This window comes from Rutilus rutilus (assembly GCF_951802725.1).
Source record: "Rutilus rutilus genome assembly, chromosome: 8".
Lineage (NCBI taxonomy): Eukaryota > Metazoa > Chordata > Actinopteri > Cypriniformes > Leuciscidae > Rutilus > Rutilus rutilus.
In genome coordinates this window covers 7,260,126-7,284,656 of record NC_140222.1, presented here as the reverse complement: position 1 = coordinate 7,284,656, position 24,531 = coordinate 7,260,126, and the positions used below count along the sequence as shown (strand labels likewise).

The window sequence follows — 24,531 nt, the reverse complement described above, 5'->3', positions numbered from 1 at the left end:
CTTAGCATGCTCGGATCATGACCTCAATTAATTTTTTTGTATTCACATACCTAATGCCATAAAAGTCACCAAGTTTCATAACATTCCGATGAAGCTGTGATTTTTAGAAATTCAAAACAGAAAATGTTTCGGTCATAAATGACCGAGGACCGTCTGAGGGTTAAGTAAACTTCAGTTTTACATATATTAGATTGATTGAAGACAATTAAATTAAATTGTGACAAAATATTAAACAATTGTGTTACTTTTGCTTATTTTAATTAATTAAATTTAACAAGAGGCAAAAATAAATTTTTTGAGTGAGGGCTTGATAAAGTTAAGTCTCTGTTAAACTGCCTCCTTGACATCATTACATACCTTTAACTTATAACATTACAGAACTGATTAATTGACGTCAATATAAGCTGAAAACCTTAATGTCAATCCCTGAATATTTTTATTTATTTTACAGTTATGACTGTATGCTTGATTAGAAATGTAGCCTAATGAAACTTGGCCGGCAAACAAAATACATCAAGCAGAAAACACTGATTTACTCACAGCCATTAAGTTTGTATATTGCGCAGCTGATTGCATTCAAGTTCAATGAACTTTTGAGAATTAGCTATATGATCTTTTCCCAACCCGAAACCAGACCAAACAAAAGACAACGCATGATGAGTGAGAACTTGAAGCATTACTCTGTTGAGGAAACCGTAGGACAACATGAACACAGTGACGAGACTGAACTTCAATGCTGTGAGCGGAGAAACGGCTGCACGCTTTAGAGACTGTAACAGCAAACTCATGCAAGCTCTCGCAGCCCTGGACTGATGAGTGTTTTCTGGACAAAACTGAACTAAAAACACTGTTAGACCTGACAGGTACAGAGCTCTGATAGTGAATACGCTGTTAAAGCCACACTATGTAATTGTTCACCACTAGAAGCCGTTTATTCAAAACAAAGTTGTAGCTTGATGACGCCTTGATTTCGTGGAATCGTGGGAGTTGTTGTCTTCATCTCTCCAGCCGGTGGAGAATACAACAGGACTCGGGCAGAAATCATATTCATGGATGACCAGTAATATATTGAAGATTTATTAACGTTACGAAAGCCGCTGGAGTATAACGAGCCGCTGGAGCGATTGCTAATGAGAGACGAGCGCGACACACGGCTCGAGAGCAGTGGAGCTTTTATTATCCCACAGACACTTCTGCTTCTTCTGGTCATGTGTGTGTGGGGAAACGCAGCGCTGTTTTATTAGATTAGATACATCTGAGTGTGATGAAAGTTGTTATAATGCTACTCTTAGCTATATGAGCCGCTTGTTACACACTGCAGTGAGCCAGATCGATATTAGGTATGGTAAAAATGATACTCGTGGTAAATCAAGAAATGAGATTTAGACAAAAAAAATTACCTGTGTAACAATTAGTTTTCTGCCAATGGAGATATCCAAACAGTTGCTCACCAGTCTAATAAAACACATAATATATAAAAAATATATATATATAAAAAAAAAAACACACACGAGTGTAAAGAATGCACCAATGAGCGGAAAGTAAATGTACTGCTGAGGTTCAATTCAGTGAAATGCAGACGCCTCCAGCTCTACTGACTGTAAGTTTTACTATTCTTCATTGTATATGGATAAAACTGTATGCACCGCTGTGACTCTTTTCTGTGTCTGTAGTGGATTTCGTAAATGTTGTTGTGCTCTGTACAGCAATTGTTACCAGGATTACATGTTGGAGGATTTTCTTGAATAAACAGCGTATATAAATAACTTTGTCACCTGCAGAGTCTGGATTTTTCTGTCGGTTTGCGTTTGCTCACCCTTATATGAATTTCCCCCTATCAGTACTGTCCTGTAACAGCGAATGTTGATCCTCTCTGACTAAATTAACCAGACATTTATCACATGGTACCAGAACAGAAGCAACTGAAGTCATAAAAACACATTTAAACTCACCATCCAGACGCCAGAAACACAAGCAGAGCAAAACAGGGAGAAACATCTTCAACGGATTCAGTCCACAAATATGAAAAGACAAACTCTTCAAAACTGGTGAGAGATGCACTGATGTGAAGCTGATCTGTAGTAAAGGGAAGTGAAACTCTACAATCAGTTAAAATAACTGCCTATTTATTCAGTGTTAATGCATGTGGCCGTCTAGCTCTATTTCTGCTGATTAATTCACACTTTGATCATTGTCAGTTTGTCACTTTGAGCTCCAGTAGGCCTAAAATTCCTGTAAGTCAATGACATCATTTTCAGCAGAAATAAACTGAACAATAGCATGTTAAAAACATCTTAAAGCAACAGTTTGATCTTGTCAGGAGATCCTGTGAGTGTTTGTCTCTGCTCTCTCCTGTAACTCTCTTCAGGACGTTTGTTGTTCATTTCTGATCAAATGTCTCGATTGTTTCTCCTCTCAGACTGATTTCAGAGTTTCTCTAATGGTTTTATGGAGCAGGAACAGATCGCCTGCTATAACTGTGTGTATGAAGTGTTCTCTGATATCTTCATATGATTAATATTCAACAGCTATGGATTATGATGCTGATGTGACGCTCTAAATGCTCACTTTGTTCAGAGTGAACACGCATTAGTGAGACGCTCACACAAAAACACTTTGAAACTGTTCAACAATTTCTCACACGCCTCTGACAAGCTGCTAAAGACTGTGACGTCAGAGCTGACAGAGATAACTCCTGATAACATGTGAGTTCAGGGTGAGCCACTAGATGGAGGAGTTGCTCCTCAGACGAGACCACAGAGACAAATCACACTAGAGACCCTAGAGACCCTATCACACACTGCAGCTGCAGTTTTTGCAGCTGTTTTTGTAATAAACATTACATTATTAAATGTAATAAAACATGGAGAGACTCTTGAACCTCAGAGTGAGAAAACTTTATTGATAAAGGCAAGCAAAAACACACAGCAAATATACAGCAGTAAAGTGAGATCTGTGGGTCTCTATTCATTTGTTTTGTTTCTGCCATAAAAGCCATACATATTGGATTTTGTAAAATCTGACTCTGAAAGAGAGCAGAAGCTCAAATAATAATCAGTATTTATTATAAAAACATAAAATAAAATCAAAACACTTGAAGAGCCTTTAAAGTTCAGTGTTCTGCTTTAGATTTCAATACTTCCTGAAAAAGATGAACATATAAATCCATTAATATGTGACAAATTTATAACTGTAAAATCAGTTTGTGAGAAATGAGATCATCAATCATGTACCTGATGTGTGAATATGTGCTTGATCTCCTTCAGCTCTTCTGGATCTGATCTCATAAACCACAATGATGACAGTAGCCACGCCCACCAGAGCAGAGAGGACCAATCGGATCACAGCTTCAGTAGGACCACAACAGTGGACAGAGTCTGAGGAATAAACACATCAAACTGAGATCAGATCAGTCAATAAACACTAATATCAGCGCTGACATCAACTAATATCAGCGCTGTGGTACCTGCACATGTGTGACAGAGTGTGTTGATGTCCAGATGTGTGGTCTGGTTGCTGATGGGATTGTTCAGCACACAGCTGTAGGTGTTTTTATCCTGATATTCCACCTCCAGAGGTAGAGAGAGACTGATGCTGAGATCAGACGCACTGATGCTGGACAATACACTGATTCCTTTGTACCAGGAGAGAGTCACATGACTCACATTCACCACTGAACACACCAATGAACATGATGATGATGATGATGATGATGATGATGAAGAACAGTCTCTGCTGATGACAGGAACAGGCAGATGAGCTGGAAAACATGAGAGAATAAGAGAAATGAGGACAAATGAAGATATTCAAGCAGACAAGGAAGAAACATTGAGAGGAACCGAGATGATCAAAAGTAAAGCATTTAAGGCCCCGTCCACACTACTGCGTTTTCGTTTAAAAACGGAGACCTTTTGGTACGTTTGCACCTCCCGTCCACACTAAAACGGCAAAAACGGAGACCCAAAACGGAGAGGTTTAGAAACGCTGCCGACCCGTTTTTCGTTTTGAATCTCCGGAGGGCGTTTTAGTGTGGACGGGTCAAAACGGAGGACTTTAGCAACGATGACGCAGAGGCTCACGCTCGGCTCTATGATTGGGTGTCATCAGTCATGGAGTATACACAGGTAATATTCAGTACCAGTAAACTCCACCCGCTGGAACAGTGCCGCAACTCCGGTGCGGCTCGCGCTGTAAACGCGTGCATGCTAGAAATAGAACCGACGCCTATTTTTCATGCAACACGCGTTTCCAGGCAAAATAGAATAGGAAAATATGTTTATATGTCATTTTGACAGAAATGCATATTAATAAATGACATGTTGATGTTTGAAAGCTTTTTACAGTCTATGTTTGAAAGTCTCTAGGTTTACACCGGCATGCGCATGCCCAGTGTTGGTGAATGGTCACGTGATCCGCGTTTTCAGTCGTTTTAATGTGGACGGAGATCAATTCTAATACGCAGCTAAAACGCGGGTGTGGACGGAGATCGTATTCGTTTTAATTCTCCGTTTCTAAACTAAAACGCAGTAGTGTGGATGGGGCCTAAAACAATCTGATATACAAAGTTAAATATAAACCTGCTGTTAATGTAAAAAATTATGGTAATTAGTTATTTTAACTAATTAGTCATAAAAACATCAAACTGAGATCAGATCAGTCAATAAACACTAATATCAGCGCTGACATCAACTAATATTTCTGAATAAACAGAAATATGATCAAATCTAATCAACAATCTTATATTCGGTTCATAGTTTTTATGCGGTCTGTCATTTCAAACTATAAAATTATTCAACAATTCAATATGTAAATAGTATTTGAAGGACAAGACCAATGATCTCTACTCACCATAGACAGAAACTCTGAATGCTTTTGATGAGAATGACACTCCTTCAAGTTTATAATATCCATCATGATCAGTTGTGGTGTTTGTGATGGTCAGAGATCCAGTTTGATTGTCCAGCTTCAGTCTGTCTCTGAATCTCCCATCAAGAACATCATCATATACAGTGATTCTGTCGGCCGTTACATTGATTTCTGCTATTAAAGTGTTTTCAAACCTCCACTGAATCACATCATAATCCTTCATTTCAGTAAGATCAGAGTTTAGAGAGACTGGATCTCCCTCCATCAATGACTTCACTTCATCTGTCAAACACACCGAGAACAAACAGAAACAAGGTTCGTCACAGATTAAGACGGTTATTTTGATGGTTTCTAAGAGTAAATAGTTTAAAAGTTAAATTTGAAATGAATATCATCATTAAACACCAAAAGCAAAATGAGGTTTGAATTGTATTTGTGCTGATTAAAATATAAAACAGGTGAAACTGATATTTAACTCACCGAAGACAGTGAGACTGAAACCCTTGATCACACTGTTGATCAGTAGTTCATATTCTCCAGTATGTTCAGTTGTGGTGTTTGTGATGGTCAGAGATCCAGTTTGATTGTCCAGCTTCAGTCTGTCTCTGAATCTCCCATCAAGAACATCATCATATACAGTGATTCTGTCAGTCCGTTTATAGATTTCAGCTATTACAGTGTTTTCAAACCTCCACTGAATCACATCATCATCCTTCATTTCAGTAAGATCAGAGTTTAGAGAGACTGGATCTCCCTCCATCACTGATCTCAGTCCTGAATCACCAAACACACACAGAACAAACATAAACAGGCATTGGCGGAAATCGTGGGGTGGGGGGTAATGGGTCAGGACCATCTTAGGGTTGACCCCCCTAAAAATAATTTTTATTGTAAATAATATAATGATATATACTTAAAATAATTGTGCAAGTAGTAAAACAATACAAACATTTTGAGTCCCCCCTCCCTTGCCTCACAGTGCTTTGGTCCACTGCCGGCTCCCCATTTTAAAGGACAAGTTCGGTATTTTACACTTAAAGCCCTGTTTACAGATCGTTTCTGATGAAATAGAACGGTTAAGATTAAAATGTGGACACATGCTGCTAGGCCGAGAATTTTCTGTTTCTTTCGCACCTCCGCAATGGCTGCGTAGGTGCACTGGAACAATCCTTCCTAAAACGCATTAAACTTTCGTTTACAAAGACGTGAAACTCACCGAGTGGTCAGGGGTGTTCACTGATTCACTGCTCACACAAAAATCGCTGCAAAAGATGCTTTCCAACAGGTTTTATCGTAGTTTTTGTCCAACTCCATTGACTTGTATTGGATGTGCTGTGAGGTACGGTATTACTCCGCCGCCGGAAACCGGACTGGAGTGTCTATTATTCAAGCTCTCAACGGAAGAATGTTCGGGTGTGAGGCGTTTGGAAAAATAGGTCCACAGTTTTACAACGAATGGTAAAACACCTGTTGGAAAGCATCTTCTGCAGCGATTTTTGTGTGAGCATATCAGTGAACACCCCTGACCACTCGGTGAGTTTCACGTCTTTGTAAACGAAAGTTTAATGCATTTTAGGAAGGACTGTTCTGTGCACCTATGCAGCCATTGTGGAGGTGGGGGGGAAAGCGAAAGAAACCTAAAATTCTCGGGCCAGCAGCATGTGTCCAAATTTTAATCTTAACCGTTCTATTTCATCAGAAACGATCTGTAAACAGGGCTTTAAGTGTAAAATACTAAACTTGTCCTTTAACTCACCACTACACACACAAAGTCCAGTGGGAGAGAACAACGTTTTTCAGTAGCTAGTTGTGGAACTCCAGTAAGTCAAGGCTATTTTATTCACTTTAAACATCGGATTAAGTGATTATTTTCTATTTAATATAGATCATATTGAGTCATTAATAAATCATGACCCCCCCCCCAAAAAAAAAAGAAAAAGATGATAACCAATGTACTTTTGTAATCGATGCAGTCCGCTTTGTTAGCGGTTATAACGTTTACCCTTGTTTTATACAGATGCATTTACTTACTGTAGCTTACTACAGTATATCCCTCACACACACCCATAAGAGTGTACGCATACACTACGTGATGTAGTCTTGTAGATTAGACTAGTGCAGGTGCGCATTAAGATTGTCCCCCCCCCCCCCCCCCCATTAAAAACAAAAAGCAAAATGAAGTTCGAATTATTAATTGTATCTTTGTGCTGATTAAAAAACAAACAAACAAACAAACAAACAAACAAAAAAAAACAGGTGAAACTGATATTTAACTCACCGTACACATTGAGCCTGAACCTGTTGATCTCACTGTTGATCTGTAGTTTATAAACTCCAGCATGTTCAGTTGTGATGTTTGTGATGGTCAGAGATCCAGTTTGATTGTCCAGCTTCAGTCTGTCTCTGAATCTCCCATCAAGAACATCATCATATACAGTGATTCTGTCAGTCCGTTTATTGATTTCAGCTATTAAAGTGTTTTCATCTCCAAACCTCCACTGAATCACATCATCATCCTTCATTTCAGTAAGATTAGAGTTTAGAAAGACTGAATCTCCCTCAATCACTGACAAAAACTCACCAAACACTCCTGAAGAACAAAAGATGATAATGAAAAGAGAAATAGATTTATATATGGAACAATAACTAAAAAGACACCTTTACTTTAATGTTTAATGTCACACTCAAACTGATGCTGTTGATTATCTGAGATTCATATTTATATTTATATTGTTTTATTTAATCAATCCATAATAACTGAGTTTAGAGCTGAAACTTGATCTCACTGTAAAATCAGTTTAAATATTGTTATATGAGAATAACAGTGAATGAATATTATTGTCTGACTCACCAGTAATTTAGTGAGTGGTTTGCTGATGTCAACATTGTGGATCGAGTGGTTAAATTTTTTTAAGTTTTTATTTTAATATGGTTTTCAATTTTGCTTTAAATTTCAGTTTAGTTTTAGTTTGCAAACACATTTCTATTTAGTTTTTATTTTATTTAGTTTCAGTTTTAGTAATTATAGTTTAGCAGAGCAAACAGAACACTTCCAGTGTAGACCTAAGCTAGACGTTTAATATCAGCAAAGTTTGTTTACACAGATTAGAGTTAAAGCTACAATATGCAATAATTTTTCTGCCGCTAGAGGGCGCTACATTCCAAACAACAACAACAGCGTAGCTTGATGACGATGTGAAGGAGCGTGGAATGATGGGAACTGTCGTTTTAAATCCACCGTGGATGTAAATCAGTCAGACGGGAATCGAAAAATCATGTTCATGGATGAGGCTAAGTTCTATTTTTATAATGGCATGCTTTTTGTGGCGAGGGGGGGGGGGCGTGGTTCAGCGCGGTCTGTAATGGGAGAGAGAAGAGACGAGCAAGTAGGTAAAGTGCAAATGATGAACACCTGTGTCTTATTGCAGTGATCGGCGTGGATAGGCCGCTTATAAGCCGCGCTGGAACGAGAGAGAGACTGGACGCAGAGAAAGAAAACCGGTGGATCCGAGCTCTCATTTTTGAACTGTTTTGTGCCGTCGCGGTTGCCACGGTGAATGCATGTTGTGCGCGACTTTTGTTTGTTTTGTTTTGTTTTATTTTATTTTAATAAAGTACGAGTCCCAGTCACGCCGACCCCTGTCTTCTTCCTTCCTAACTCTTGAACCTCATCACACTTTTATTTCATTATAATGAATTAACCGCAAGAAAAGTAAGGTTTAATACTAAATTGGTTATCATAGATGTTACTGTATTTGTCGAATTCATTGTTGTGATAACCCGGCGCAGTTTTACGTGTTCTAAACAATTGTTGTAAAAGTACATTCGAACATACCCACATCATTTGCCAAAATACTGATTAATCTTTATGTATAACACATACTATATTTATTTACATGGCTATAAACACCAGACGTGATAAACAATGTCAATGAACTAAACACAAATCTAAAGCAATAATACTTCCCTTACATAAACATAACTATTACCGAATGCTACATTTGGAAAATATAAAATTAAGCATGCTTTGTCGACAGAACCAGCTGCAATCGGTAAAGAATAATTGTGTTCCATAACGACTGAAAGAAACAAGCTAATGTTTCTTGCTTGATAGACGCTACAACTACAACTTCCGCCTTTGTCCAGGACTCCACCAGAGCCCGTCTACGCCCTATTAAGCCCTATTGTACCGAATTTTGGTTGTAGTACCACCAGAGTTCCACTGGGGGCGCTCGCCATGAGTGCAAAATGAATGGGAGTCAATGGGGCTAGACGGCAAAATTTGTCTCTTTCACCCGATTGCCGTTGAGAAATCTCAGATGTGATTGTAGATTTTGCAAGTTCAACATGGGTTTTAGGTCGAAAGTTGAATGAACGAGTACTTATGTCGTTTTGATTTCTTACAGGTTGAGTTGTTGTTGCCCATAACACGCTAGCATTCTGCTAATGACGTCAGCATTCTGACGTCATTGACATTTTGAAAGACTTTTTAAAGCAAATAAGTGACTCTAAAAAATCTAACACCCAGCAATGTGTAATTTCTTTGCATCTCCTTTCGAATACAACATTCAAATTACTAGACAAAAAATTATATCCTGAGAAAAGTGGATTTTGAGGGGTATACCGCCATTGACCTCCATTCATTCTGCACTCGTCCTGTGAGCGCCCTCATATGGAATCAGAGTGGAACTGCAACCAGTTCAGAAGCCGGAAGTGTAGTGAGAGTGAAACTTCTCGCCATATTAGACATTCTCTGGTATAATCCATAATATTTTTTATATTTATAGTTTATATTTGTATTTATGTCAAAACCTAGACACTTTCAAACATCAAAATGACATTTATTAATATGTATTCGTGTCAAAATGACATGTAAACATCTTTTCCTATTCTATTTTGCCTGGAAATCCTTCCAACATGCTTGCAAAAATAGGCATTGGTTCTATTTCTAGCATGCACGCGTTTTCCGTTTTTTTTTTTTCAAATTCGGCGTCCATGTTATTTCCATCTCTTTCGCGGTTTTAACCTAATGAACGCGCGCCCTTTTGACCGTGCGGTCACAAAAAATTGGAGGCACGCGGCTGTCCGCAAGGAGCCTCCGCGCGCACCCCCGATGACGATTTTTACGTCACGCGGATCCTCGCGGTCGCGGAAAGTATAACAGAGGCTTTATGGGTAACACCAGTGACTTCCATTTATAGATTAACTTTATTGTGTCACTGGTGTTACTGTCTTTTTTTCTCTCACATTAAAAGCAATGTCACATGTGACATAGTAATACTGTTACATCCATTTTATTCTGCTACACTCAAAAGTTAAGATTTAAAGGATTGCATCATAACTTGATTTTAACTGGTTTTCAAATATTTTCATTGTTATAGCAAATAGATGGTATAGCGCAGATGAACTAACCTCATTCAAGCACACTTTTAACAAACCTGATTAAAATAAATAAAACATAATCTCCTTATTTGTTGCATTATTATTATTTTTCGCTAACTCTGTCTACATGTGCTGAAAAAAAAAATAGAAATAATATTTCATAAAAAACTTTAATATTGCCAAAGAAGTAAGGTAACACCAGTGACAAAAAATGGTACATGCGGTCTTTAAATAAATGTATAAAAAATATAAAAAATCATTAAGCTGTCATTTATGCGTATTCATAAAGTCAAAGGGTAGTCTAATAATGTGGTGTAAGTTTAAATGTTAGAAAAAGAAATTAATTTTAAGACATCTTGCCCTACCAAAAGTGAACGTTTCTGTAGAATGACCCACGTGCAGTTTAACTTGAGTAAGTCTTACCGTCGGTGCATGTTGTAGTCAGATGTGTGTGAGGGATATTCTCAGACTCTAAAGCAGCTGTTTGGAAATACAAGGGGATTCAAATACCAGCGGGAAAATCTGCAATACTGGACTGTCTCTCCGCCTCTCGTAGGAGTCCACAACTCCACATGGGTTCTTCAACGACTTCCAAACCTTAACGAGTATGGTGAGGCTGCAGACCTGAACCGGTAGATACACGCCCCAGGCAGTTTTACGCCCCGGTTGTTCCTGATGCGTCCAGTAGGGGGAGGCTGTATTGTTGTTTAGCAATGATGCAACAATAATTATTTATAAACGATTAGCTAAGGGTAGATATAAATTAATTTCTATGTCAATAGATGGATCTATAATTTATTTCGAGAGAGAAAAGTACTTGACGTTGTAGGCTGTAGGTTGTAGGTTTAGCTGCCCCTAGTCTTCTCTTTACCCGCTCTGTCTCAATCATTTTCAAAATTAATTTTATATTTTATTTTATTTTATTTTGTTGTCAGGTAAGACCCTGTTTGCTCCTTGCATTAAAACATACTCCACATGGTTTCTGGAGAAACATTATTGGAACTTGTTTTTTTTGTGTGTGTGTGTGTGTGTGTGTGTGTGTGTGTGTGTGTGTGTGTGTGTGTGTGTGGACATGTTTTTCTACACCGGTGGGGACTTAAACCTGAATGCACACAGACTCATGGGGACTCGTGTCACCACAAAAGCTTATAAATCATACAGAATTAGTTTTTTTGGAAATGTAAAAATGCAGAATGTTTCCTGTGATGGGTAGGTTTAGGGATAGGGGCAGTGTAAGGGGATAGAATATACAGTTTGTACAGTATAAAAACCAACAGTGTGTGTGTGTGTGTGTGTGTGTGTGTGTGTGTGTGTGTGTGTGTGTGTGTGTGTGTGTGAACACACAAAAGACATTTATAATAGGCATGTATGTATACATACAATTTGTATGTCTCTCTCTAAGAGTAAAGAGTTGAACTGCACACTCCCATATTTGTATTATTTCCGACATCATATGATAAAACCCACATTAAAAACTTTGGTCCCATATGGTTTAAATGTACTGTAGATTTTGGTTTGAGTTGTTTCTTATAAATGAGATGATCTAATTCATACCTTAATATACATTTTTCTCAAAATAGCTTACTGATCTGGACAAAAATGTATGTGCACTTAATGTGAGTTTTATCGTACTCTGATCGCACATCTCTCATAAAGGTGTGTGTTTGCTTTAGCTACTTAAGGTGATGAAAATCTCTCTCTCTCTCTCTCTCTCTCTCTCTCTCTCTAGACTTGTCTAAACTATAAACACCCATCTCTTTTTTTAACTGCATTCCAGACTGCATTCATTTGGACATGTTTTTAATGTAATTTTCAATTTTCTCTGCACTGTCCATCATCAGTGGCCAAAAGAAATCAAAGTGGCTTGACACTTTTTCCAAGTGTTCCACCAAGACAGTGCCTGTGCCGTTGTACATTCAAGATCAGGAGCAAATTGATGCAATGACATGCCCCCACGGAAGAAAAATTTGAAAAATAACCCCTGAAATGATGACTTCTGGTGAATATTGTGGAAACTAATTGATACATTTAGATGAATATATTTCATACATTGTAGCATATTATAATACAACTTATACAACTTATTAGGCCTATATATTTAGAGAATAGCAAAGTAGGCCTAATCAATACAATACAATACAAGACTGAACCACATGTGAAAGGCTATCATGTTCATTTTGCCAGCAATGAACCATGGATTTGTTTAGTTTATAATAGGCTACGTTTTATTTTTAACTTAAACAAATACAACATATAACATTCGAAACTTATCGGCTTAGACTGCATTTGAAGAAAAATAAACAGAACAGTATTCCCTCACGTCATTTTCCCATTCAATTCTATATTTTTGTGCTCTTTTATTTTGCGCCAGCTGCTCGGAGGTAGTGAGTGATTTTTACATTTCCCGCTGTTGTCACTTGTCGTCATCGTTGCTACGATACGTGACTCACAATGACTGAAACGTCCAATTAAAAGGCCATTCTCTGATGATGTTCCAAGATGTTAAAAACGCTACGCTGTTAGACAAACAGAGGGAGTAATTAGTAGCCTAACTTATCTACCGCACCGTCGTTTTTATTTTATTTTTTATATATATATTAGAAGCTATATGTGTCTGTCATGGATTTGCACTGAATTGATTCTCAAAAATACGGAACAAAGTGCGTTCCGTATCAGTTCAATACGGACCAAGACTTTTATGTGTCAAATACTGAACGATTCCGTATTATAGAGATCGCTAAGACATGTGACCAAATGGGCGGCAACCTCTTCAGAACGCAAAGAATTATGGGTATGTTTGGCCAGGCTGGCATAGCAGGCAAGTGTTCTGGCATGAAAATAATGAAAAATTAGCGTGAAAAACAGAATATAATCCTACAAAATGCAGGCATCTTGAACACTGCGTTCTTCCCTCCATGCAATGAAGTTTGGCGCCTTATGTTTGTGCCGCGGATTCCCAAAATGCTTTGCGTTCACCACTGAGAATATGTCATGATGACGTCACATTAGCAATCCTTATACGGAACGGTTGGCAACCCTAGGGCACGCACAGAGATGAAAAGGGTATGTATTGACTTGTCTAACTCTGGGGGATACGGTGAATAAGATAGTCCCAAAAAGTTGGCGTGTTCCTTTAACAGTAAAGCTCAGTGTAATGAGTAGGATGTTATTTAGTCCGGCAGGGGGCAGTAATAGACTGTAAAGTTAAGTGCATTTGCAGATTTGCTAAAGAGATGTGAGGTGATTTGATATGAGCGTCCTTTCCTTCCTTTGCGCACTCTCCCCCTCTCCCTCGCCTTTTGCAAATCTCACCATTCAACTTCACATTTTAATTTGACAGGTTTTCACACTGGAGCTGTGAGTGTAAACTTTAGTGTACACATAGAAATATTTATTGTACAAGTTTCTCAAATTCACATCTACATTACAGGCATTTCCCTAAACAGCCACAGGTCAGATTTTACGCCAAAGTAAAAAGCTTATTAATTACGAAAACTATTATTTATCTTTGCTAATTATTACTTTATTTCAGTTCGTATTTCAATAATGTTGTTAGTTTTGTTTAGTTTTAGTTTTTCATTTATTATTAAATATTAATTATTAATTTTATTTCAGTTTACAGAAATGTTTTTTTGACCAACAGTTTTAGTCTTAGTTTAAATTTTCGTTTACGAAAATAACCTTGGTCTCCATTCCCGGGCCTCGGCCCCTGCCTCGACAGGATGTCTGCTCCCTGATTTAAAAACCCAGGGATGTAAACTGCTTTTAGAGAGAGCAAAATCCCTTGGGCCCACAGGAGGATCTGGTGAGCCAATTTGCATAAGTGACGTAACCTCAGACCCTCCTGATGATTGATGTAAGAGACCAGCGATGTGTTGTCTGTACAGACAAGCACATGATGGCCCCTCAGGTTTGGGAGGAAGTGTTTGAGAGCTTGAAACACCACCATCATTTCTAGCTGATTTATGTGCCAAGAAAGTAGATGGTCCTGCCACAGACCTTGCGCTGAGCACCCATTCATGATCGCCCACAAACTGTGAAGGAAGCATCTGTTGTTAGCATTACGCGATGACAAAAAGCCCCCAACACTGAGCCTTGGGCGAGGAACCTAAAACTAAAACACGTAGGCATCGCCGTGTGACCTTGATCATGCCAGATGGATTTCCCCTCGAAGAAAACCCCTTGGTTCTGAGCCACCACTGCAGCGGTCTCATGCAGGAGGCCAAAAGTTATTACGTTTGATGCAGCTGGCATTAGACCAAACAGTCTCTGAAACTGTTTCACAGTGAGTGACTGGCCTAGTTTTACCCCATTTACGGCTGAGAGAATCAATGATATATGAGCCCCTAATAGCTGTGCTTGAATCGTCGTCGAATCCCAAACCACACCTAGAAAAGTGGTCCTCTGAGCCGGAAGGAGCGCACTCTTTTTGGCCACTGAGCCTCAGTCCCAACTTTCTCATATGAGACAGAACTACATCTCGGCATCAACAACATCAAATCAGAAGAGTATTTAAAATTTAATTGCATCAAATGAAATGCAGCCAGAAACAAGCAGACAAGAATACATGGTCTGAATGACAGGATGAATATTCATATTGTAATCTCAAACAAAAAGAACCAAGAACCATAGCTTAAATTATAGAATGCCAACACTAGTTTGCACACAATCAAAAGAGAAAAATAGAAAGAGAATTCCCGTCTGCTCAGTTCCCTGCACATATAGCTTATATACATTGCGGACCCGATCAACACGTTGCCTTGGCAAACGCGGGATGAGCCACTAGATTCTTGTTGCAGAAATGCAGACGCAAAATCTACGCGCTACCTGTATGCACCGCTGTGACTCTTTTCTGTGTCTGTAGTGGATTTAGTAAATGTTGTTGTGTCTTGTGTCCAGGATTACCTCATATAAATATATATTTATATATATAAATAAATAAATATTTATAATATAGGTATTTAAATATATATATTTATTTGATTTAATATATTTAATTTAATATAGGTATATAAATAACCTGCAGTTTGGATTCTTTCTGTCGGTTTGCGTTTGCTCACCCTTATAATTTGAATTCCCCCCTATCAGTACTGTCCTGTAACAGTGAATGTTGATCCTCTCTGACTAAATTAACCAGTCATTTATCACATGGTACCAGAACAGAAGCAACTGAAGTCATAAAAACACATTTAAACTCACCATCCAGACGCCAGAAACACAAGCAGAGCAAAGCAGGGAGAAACATCTTCATCGGTTTCAGTCCACAAATATGAAAAGACAAACTCTTCAAACTGGTTCAGTAATAAAATGACAGATGCACTGATGTGAAGATGATCAACTGTAAAGTGAAGTGAAACTCCACATTCAGTTAAAATAACTCTGAGCTCAAGTGAAGTTGATGACATAATTTTCAACAGAAATAAACTGACCAGTAACATGTTAAAAAAAAGTCTTAAAGCAACAGTTTGATCTTCTCTTACGAATAAGAAGTATACTTCAAGTTAATTTACATGAAATATACTTAAGTAATGTGCGAGTATATTTTTAAGTATACATTATGTAGTAAGTATACTAATGTCAATATGTACTAGTAGTAAACTTGTAAGTGTACTATTTTAATGTAAATGTATTTTAATGGTAAATGTAAATGTAAATGCACAACTAGTTCATAATTACGTTTTTCATTTGTACTGCAAGTGAACTTTTGAGTATACTAGTAGTTTACTATTTTAATACTTGTAGCAAAATTTATGAAAGTACACTTCGAAGTATACTCTCAGTAAACTAGGCCTACTTGTTTAATAGTTTTATTCTGCAAGTATACTTGTAAATTCTGAGTGAACTTAACATCATACTTGTAGTTTACTAATGAGTACAGCGGTGAGTACAGCGCAGGGACGTGCGGTCAGGGTAGGCAGGGTAGGCAGTGCCTCACCAAAGGAAATGTTGACATTACATTTATTAATTCCAAGAACTTTATTAATTCACCACATTATTAATTGCATTTATTTTATTCCAAATATTAATTTTTGTAACAAAAATTTTCAGGAATACACATTGACCAGCTCATTTTGCCATTGTTTGCTCCTAAAACTATTGTTTCATGCAGGAAATGCAAGGCCATGGCCATTGAGGCAGTGGTTAGCAGTGCCTCTTTGGTCCATAGAACGTAGTTTACGTAGGTTTGCGCATGCGCAGTCAGTTCTCATGCTGTCTTGAATTATCAACATTGAGGCAGAGACCGAGCTTGCTTCATGTCACGTGATCCACTCGCTCTCACTCAGTCCGCGCTTCCCGATCTAGCGGCGCCTAGCGTTGGCTGTCAACAGGCCTGGGGTGGGTAATCGGGAGAATTCCCGGTGGGCCGCTTCACTTTTGGGCCGGTCGAGGATTTTCTTTTTTCACATTTGTCACGTTAGTTACATTAGGCTACACACGTTCGGACGTTCCGCATTCTGACACCGCAGCGCGCAGCCTCTGCATGGGTTGTACCATGTGAGGGAGTTCTCCCCTCCCCTCCTATAGAGTTGGTTGGGTCCATAGCCCGTCTTTTCCAAAACGTTTTCTCAGGAGTAGGCTACCGCGGCACCGCCGGCGCCTACCGATAGCTGGGCCGGCCCTACCATAACGCGTCAGGGAGGATGGATGGGAGGAAGAGGCCAGGAGGTATGGAAGCTTGTTTCCGCCACAGAATAAAACATTTTAAAAGATAATTGTGACTTTTTATCTCACAATTGCGAGTTTACATCTCGCAATTCTGTCATTATTTCTCAGAATTGCGTGAAATAAAATCGCAATTGCGTGTTATAAAGTCAGAATTGCGAGATATAAATTCAGAATTGCGTGAAATAAAGTCGCAATTGCTTCTTATAAAGTCTAAGTGAATTATTATTTAACCTTTACATTATTTGTTGAACCATGGCATTAATACAAACTACAATAGTGACAAGGCTGCTTGTCGGTTCGCTGACACCGCGCCGCCTCCCTCTCTTAACGTTACTGTGTCCCGCACAAAACATTTGTTTGTTGTATAAGTCATAAGATAGATGTGTCCATTAATTTGATTATTAACCTGTAATAATGTTCAACCTGTATATGCTCCCAATGAGCCAAATAATGAGATAGAACCAAATCTCTTACCACAGCTATGCAGACGACACACAACTCTACTTAGCCCTATCGCCTAACGACTACAGCCCCATTGACTCCCTGTGCCAATGCATTGATGAAGTCAACAGTTGGATGTGCCAAAACTTTCTTCAGTTAAACAAAGACAAAACTGAAGTCATTGCGTTTGGAAACAAAGATGAAGTTCTCAAGGTGAACGCATACCTTCACTCTAGGGGTCAAACAACTAAACATCAAGTCAGGAATCTTGGTGTGACACTAGAGTCAGACCTTAGTTTCAGTAGTCATGTCAAAGCAATAACTAAATCAGCATACTATCATCTGAAAAATATTGCAAGAATTAGATGTTTTGTTTCCAGACAAGACTTAGAGAAACTTGTTCATGCTTTCATCACCAGCAGGGTGGATTATTGTAATGGACTCCTCACTGGCCTTCCCAAAAAGACCATAAGACAGTTGTAGCTCATACAGAACGCTGCCGCCAGGATTCTGAGCAGAACCAGAAAATATGAACACATCACACCAGTCCTCAGGTCTTTACACTGGCTCCCAGTTAAATTTAGGATTGATTTTAAAGTATTATTACTGGTATATAAATCATTCAATGGCCTAGGACCTCAATACATTGCAGATATGCTCACTGAATATAAACCCAACAGATCACTCAGATCATTAGGATCATATCAGTTAGAAATACCAAGGGTTCACTCTAAGCATGGCGAGTCCGCTTTTAGCTATTATGCCAGCCGCAGCTGGAACCAGCTTCCAGAGGAGATCAGATGTGCTCCTACTGTAGTCACATTCAAATCCAGACTCAAAACACATCTGTTTAACTATGCATTTACTGAATGAGCACTGTGCCACTGTTCGTCCGACTGTTTGTACTGTACTGTATTTTATTTTTCTAAACTGTTTTAATTATTTCTTTTATTATTTTAATTTCTTCTATGTAAAGCACTTTGAATTGCCATTGTGTATGAAATGTGCTATATAAATAAACTTGCCTTGCCTTGCCTTGCCTATTAGATTTGATTGTGCATTAGCCTCACATATGACTGACTTTGCTGTATGCAGGCAGCGATGTGATGATGCCTGATATGAACTTGGGTTGCTATATTAACTGAATGACTATATAAACATATATGCCACATTGATAGGTCACAGCCTACCCATGACAAGATTTCACCGCACGTTACTGGTACAGCGGTGATCGTGAGCTTCTCAAGCTCTCAACTGCTGTTTTAACAGCATCAAATTTCTATTTGTTTGTGTTTGACAGTTGGTTAGAGGGCAAGAAGTGAGTGCTTCACTGTTTCAGTTCGCTGATTCAGTGTTGCCGCGATCATTCCCTGTGTGCTCCGGCACTGGTGGCGGTCACATTTCCTAAAAGAGAAACACGGGTGCGTTTGCGGGGTTTTTTTTAAAAGAAAAAGAAAATGTCATTCTGCCTGTGCGTTTCTGGATGCATTCATTCCCTGTCTCTCTCTGAAATGGTCACAATTGTTGCATCAGGTTTCTGGGCTTACAGCACACTGAGGCAGCTTTTGTGGACAGTTCATGTTCCCGCTGTGGGAATATGACTGTCGCGGTGTTGGTCGAGACTCTCCTTCGTCCGCGAAGCGCAAGTCCCCATTACCACGCCCCGCCTTCGGGTGTCACGTGGGGTGGGTGATAGGAGGATAGTGTTGAATGTCTTGCCCGGTAACCATTCCCTGTGGGCTCCTCAGTCCTCCCTTACACCGCAGCCAGTGGAGTCCCCCGTGGAGCGTGCTGGCCCATATGTAATGGGTGGACTGGTCGTTTCACCCGGGGCTCACCCAGAGGACAGGATGCTGATTGCAGCATCGGAGGGTGAGTTGGCCTCTGGAGATGATGACTCGATTGCGTTATCTCCCTCTGGGAGCGTAACGTTGCCTGAGCCGGATCCAGAATTGTCAGCTATGCTGAAGTGGGCCGCCGAGGCAGTCGAGCTCGATTGTAACCCTCCGCCATGTCCTGCTCAGTCTCAGTTGGATGATTGGTATCTTAGGGCAGGCCCTGCTGGTTCTCAGCCCGCCGCCCGAGTGTCCTTCTTTCCCGAAGTGCATGGAGAGCTTACTAGGTCGTGGACGGCACCTTTTACTGCCAAAAACTGCCTGAGTGGTTCTTTCCCCCTCGCTACCCTTGAGGGAGGAGCAGTGAAGGGTTATGAGGCTATCCCTCCAGTGGAGCGGTCTGTTGCGACACACCTGTGTCCAATGGCCGCTGCATCTGGGGGATCCTTATCTCCCCTCGCAGGCCTGAGAGCTTGCGTCAGGTTTGACGGTCAGAGCCTACAAAGCTTGTGGGCAAGCCGCCTCCTCTTTGCATGCCATGGCGTTGTTGCAGGTCTATCAGGCCAAGACACTCGTAGACATGCACAAGGGTAATCTAGACCGTGCGCTCATGAGTGAGCTCCGCACTGCTGCTGACCTCGCCTTCACGGGCATGAGCGTCGCAGCGTGCGTGATCGTTCTAGTGGTCCAGCAGTGCCATTGTTGGCTCAGCCTGGTTGAGATGGTGGATGCGGACAAGGTTCGGTTCCTGGACTCCCCAATTTCCCAGGTTGGGTTTTTCGGTGACACGGTGGAGAGCTGTGCCCACAGCTCAACGCCGCCCAGGCATTGATGGAGGCCACCCGACACATCCTGTGGGACCGGAGGACGTAGGGAACGGCCACCGGTGGGAACGGCGGACATAGTCGACATCGACTGAATGGGGATCATGCTTAGGGAGCCTGTCGTCTTTGTACTACTATTTAATCAAGCCAATTCAACATTGGCGTGCGTGATTACACGCTCCGCCCCGCTTCACGGATATAAACACGAAAGTGGACACACGCACCAGTTGCTGTGCCCACAGCTCAACGCCGCCCAGGCACTGACGGAGGCCACCCGACACATCCTGCCCCGGCGGCCCGCTGTTGCCTCCACCCCGCCACCGGTGGCAGTTCCTCTGCCTGCTTATCGCCGAGGGCGTCCCCTGTCGCTGCCTCCGGTTCTGTGGGGCCCCCGCAGCAGCCTCCACCCAGGCCTCAGGAAGAGAGTGTGTCCGGTCAGTGCTATACAGAAGTGAGAAAGGGTCCCACTGAAAGAATTTTCAGAGGCTCCTGGGGCCTTGCCACTACTGCTGGACCACCGCTGGACTCCGGGGGCTGCTCGGCTCCTCAGTGAAAAAGCAACTGGTGCGTGCGTCCACTTCCGTGTTTATATCCGCGAAGCGGGGCAGAGCGTGTAATCACGCACGCCAATGTTAAATTGGCTTGATTAAATAGTAGTACGAAGACAACAGGCTCCCTAACAGAGCATGTGAGCGGAGTGGAGCGGGAGCGAGCGGGGAGCGCGAGCGGGCGGATCTTGGACAGAGCGCAGAGCGGCAATTTCAAAAGGACGGAGCGTCGCATTTCCCGCTCCAATTTCGCTCCGCTCCGCTCACACCACGAGTCTGAAGCATGCTCAGTCAAGCCTGACCCTGAATCCATTTGTCTTGCACAGTCATCAACAGTAGACTATTTTCAGGCAAAACTCGGCTCAATAATGGAGTTCAAAAAGTAAAATGAGAATTCATACAGGTGTAGCCTATCAATATAAGTCGCTCCGGAGTAGCCTATAAGGCGCATCAGTCAAAAAATGCGCCATGAAGAAGAAAAAACATAGGCCTAGCCTCGCACTGGACTATAAGTCACATTTATTTAGAAATTTATACAAAAAAAAAAAAAAATGTTATGGACGGGACAGTTCTCCATTACGGACGTGAGCGCTCTGAAAGCGGCATAAGACTGCTTTAAAACTTTCACTCAGACCTCAGACAGAAAGCACAAAGCCTGTCTTTAAAATTAATTTCGTTTTGTATTAATTGTATCTTAATTTTAATCAAGGTTTCATCAACCATTGTCTGGATTTAATAAGAAGTAGGCTAAATATATTAGAAAATAGATAACCACGATACGAAGGCGCCGGCGTGAACCTGGAGTTTGTCTCATGAATGAACCAGCGTATAGCCTACTTGCCTCACACACCTGAGACATATATATAAAGCTTGAAATGTCTACTTTTAAACAGAACAATTCAAAACGAAAGAAAACAGACTGCTCTCCCGTATGAAATGTGCATTTCTCTCAGGCGCGTTCACTACTGCGAAGATCACGAGTCAGCATCTTTCCAGCCGACAGACATAAAAAAAATTAAAATGTCTTCTGCTATATTTTACATATTCATAATCATTTTGCCGGTTCGTTGTGACAGCTTTTAGGTGCCCTTACATGTTACGTGAACGCATCAGCACTGAAAACATAGAGATTTTTTTTCTTTTGGGGGCATTTTGTTTGTTTTCAGACTTTCTCATTTGCCTGCGCGATGTTAGAGGACGCTATTAATAAAGTTGCGAGTAAGCCTACACATTGGATTCACGTTTATTATTATAGGCTATTTAAAAAAATACCCCAGTTTTTATGCCAGTCGTATCATTTTAATCATTTTTTGTTGTATTTATCCGCCACACACCTTGAAGGCCGGTCCGTGTCTGATATTGTCTGATTTTAAACCGGTCCGTGGCGCAAAAAAGGTTGGGGACCGCTACAATATACATGTAGATTTTTTTTCCTTTTTTGGAGCGAGCGGGGGGTGATTTGAGTGGAGCGCGAAGCAAACTGCGTTGAGCGCTGAGCGAAAATGAGCGGAGCGGCCTGATGTAGCTTTGAGCGGGGGAGCGGAGGGGTGAACAGTTCAGTGAGCGATGAGCGGAGCTCACCGCTCCACTCCGCTCACATGCTCTGCTCCCTAAGCATGATCCCCATTCAGTCGATGTCGACTACGTCCTCCGTTCCCTCCTTCAGGGAATGGTGGGTTGCATACGTAACCAGGACGTTTTATACTACAAGTTTTCTTTAAGTGGACTTAACATCATAGTTTACTAATTATTTAATATTTTTGCACACTTTAAAGGGATACTTCACCTCTGGAAAGATGAATGTGTATTTAAAATAGATCATTTATGTAGAAGAAATGATAAGACATTTTTTAATTTGGAGCTTTCTAGACTGAGAAAAGCCAGAAAATGTATTTTTGGCTTATGTGGATGAAAGACAACAACTCCCAGAATGCACTTGCTTCGCTGCCCTAGGAGGCCACTCCCAAGCCACGCCTACCAGTTAGAGAGCGCAGTTGAAAACAACAAGGTTAGGCTACTAGTGAGTCTCCGTGACAAGTGCTCCGTGATTTCGAGATTGCCCAAAATGTCCGGGATTCGACTTTTGCGTTCTACAGTCGCCATTCATTATGTTAACTGTGGCGAGCAGGACGAGGCTGAGGGCCGTGGGAGAACGGCGTGAGGCCGGTGGCGTTATTACTGAGATGCGCCGGTCTCGTATCTCTCACGGAGGAGCGGAATTTTTTTTTAGCAATGTTAAAACGCACATCAACCGATCACTTGTTTAGCGTTCATGTAAACACTACATTCAGATTCACCGATCGGAATGAATTCAGTTAGATTGAAACAAAAGGTGTGCATGTAAACAATGAATGGTGATTGCAGAAAGCAAAAGCCGAATCCCAGACATTTTGAACGATCTCGCCCGCCGGACAAGTCCGGGAAAAGGAGGATGGTAACCCCTACTACTCAGCTTTCTCCACAAAACAAGAGCCTGCTAGCTTAGCTTCTAAAGAAAGATGGCTGACACTATGTGTACACTCTGTGAGTGAGATCCCACCCTCTATGGGCGGGTTGAAAACATGCGGGACAGCCCCTACTACTGGCTGTAGTCTTTAGCCTCTGGCCAGAAAATCCTTCGATGACGCAAAATTACGATTTTTGCGTCATCGGATGATTTTTTCCAGACAAAAAATACATAAATCTCTCGTCTCAGGGGGATATGAGGGTGGAAAGCACGGTAATTCGAAAATACTACAGGTTTTCTACTAATACAAAGCTTAATGCTAAATCCTGAAGTGTCCCTTTAAGTACACTACGATGTTCCTATTTAGGTATTAATTATTATACTTGAAATATACCTTTAATTGTACTTTAAATCTGATGTAAATTCTTATGTACACTATCAGTGGACTACACAAAATTTTAAGTTATCTTTATAAATCAATCATTCCAAACAAATCTATTGTATTGGATTCCACATAAACATAAAATAACAATGACACTCACATTTACACTCCAGTTCGAAACAAAACAGTAAACACAATGTTTAAGGTAGGGTCAAGCAAGAAATCAGGTCCTAAAGAAACCACAAATCCAAACAATAGTTGTTCAAATATATGACAACAAAAATGTTTTATTCAAATGGGCTTCTTTGCAGTAGCTTGCTTGATGTAGTTTTCGTTGTTGCATTTTTTTTCTCATGATGCCTCTCACATCTTGCATTGTGATGTCAGGGAACTTTGACAGAGCATGGTCTGTGAGTTAAAAAACACACATACACACACACACACACACACACACACACACACACACACACACACACACACACACACACACAAACAAACAGAACGAAACATAGCTTTTAAAAAAAAATTCTGTCACCCCAAATTCATTATCCAGAATTAACACAATAAAACAAAGTAGCATGTAGTGATATCTGAACACTAATGTAATAACACTTTCTAGCTGAAAATGTCCTTTAAATGTCTAACTAACATAAATTAGGGTTATTTTTGGGCATCAAAGGGGCCTTGGTTCTTTTGTTTGCACCATATTATTTTTTTCTTCTTTTGTAACATTCACAAATCCAAACTGATCCCAAATTAAACTTTTATAGATTAGAGGCTTTTCACAAAATGTTTGTAATGTTCCTTTTCGGTCCATGTTGGAGGTGACAGTAGTTTAACACAATCATTGTCACCTCCAATGTCGAACATCATTTTGCAAAATAAAAATGTATGAGAAACGTGTAGGAATTTATTTTATTTTAAATTGAATTTAAAATTGAATTTCCCTTAAATTAAATACACTCGCCAAGTAAAGCATCAAGTTTTGTGCTATCAAGCTGTGGCTTTGATTCCACGTCTTTGTGTGCCCCTGACTGGCTCCCTGTCAAGCTTGAATGAGACAGGGTTTCCCTGCCATAGACAAGCACGGCAAGGTCCCCGATGTACACTGACGGATTTGCCGTCCGCAGAGAGGTAAGCT

At 40.4% G+C, this 24,531-nt stretch overlaps 1 protein-coding gene and 1 long non-coding RNA gene across 2 annotated transcripts in view; one reads left to right on the top strand and one right to left on the bottom strand.

The window, feature by feature from the left end:
* Positions 1 to 24,531, top strand: part of LOC311295061 — a 262,848-nt gene that overhangs the window by 215,003 nt on the left and 23,314 nt on the right. The window lies entirely within an intron of this gene.
* LOC311296095 (uncharacterized protein) lies at positions 2,883 to 15,534 on the bottom strand. Its single transcript, XM_084417740.1, has 6 exons — positions 15,448 to 15,534; positions 7,145 to 7,456; positions 5,347 to 5,640; positions 4,849 to 5,148; positions 3,234 to 3,760; positions 2,883 to 3,142 (listed from the first exon to the last, which is right to left on the bottom strand). Exons 1-5 carry the CDS (start codon positions 15,497 to 15,499, stop codon positions 3,414 to 3,416), a joined length of 1,305 nt encoding a protein of 434 aa, XP_084273866.1. The 5' UTR covers positions 15,500 to 15,534; the 3' UTR covers positions 2,883 to 3,142; positions 3,234 to 3,413.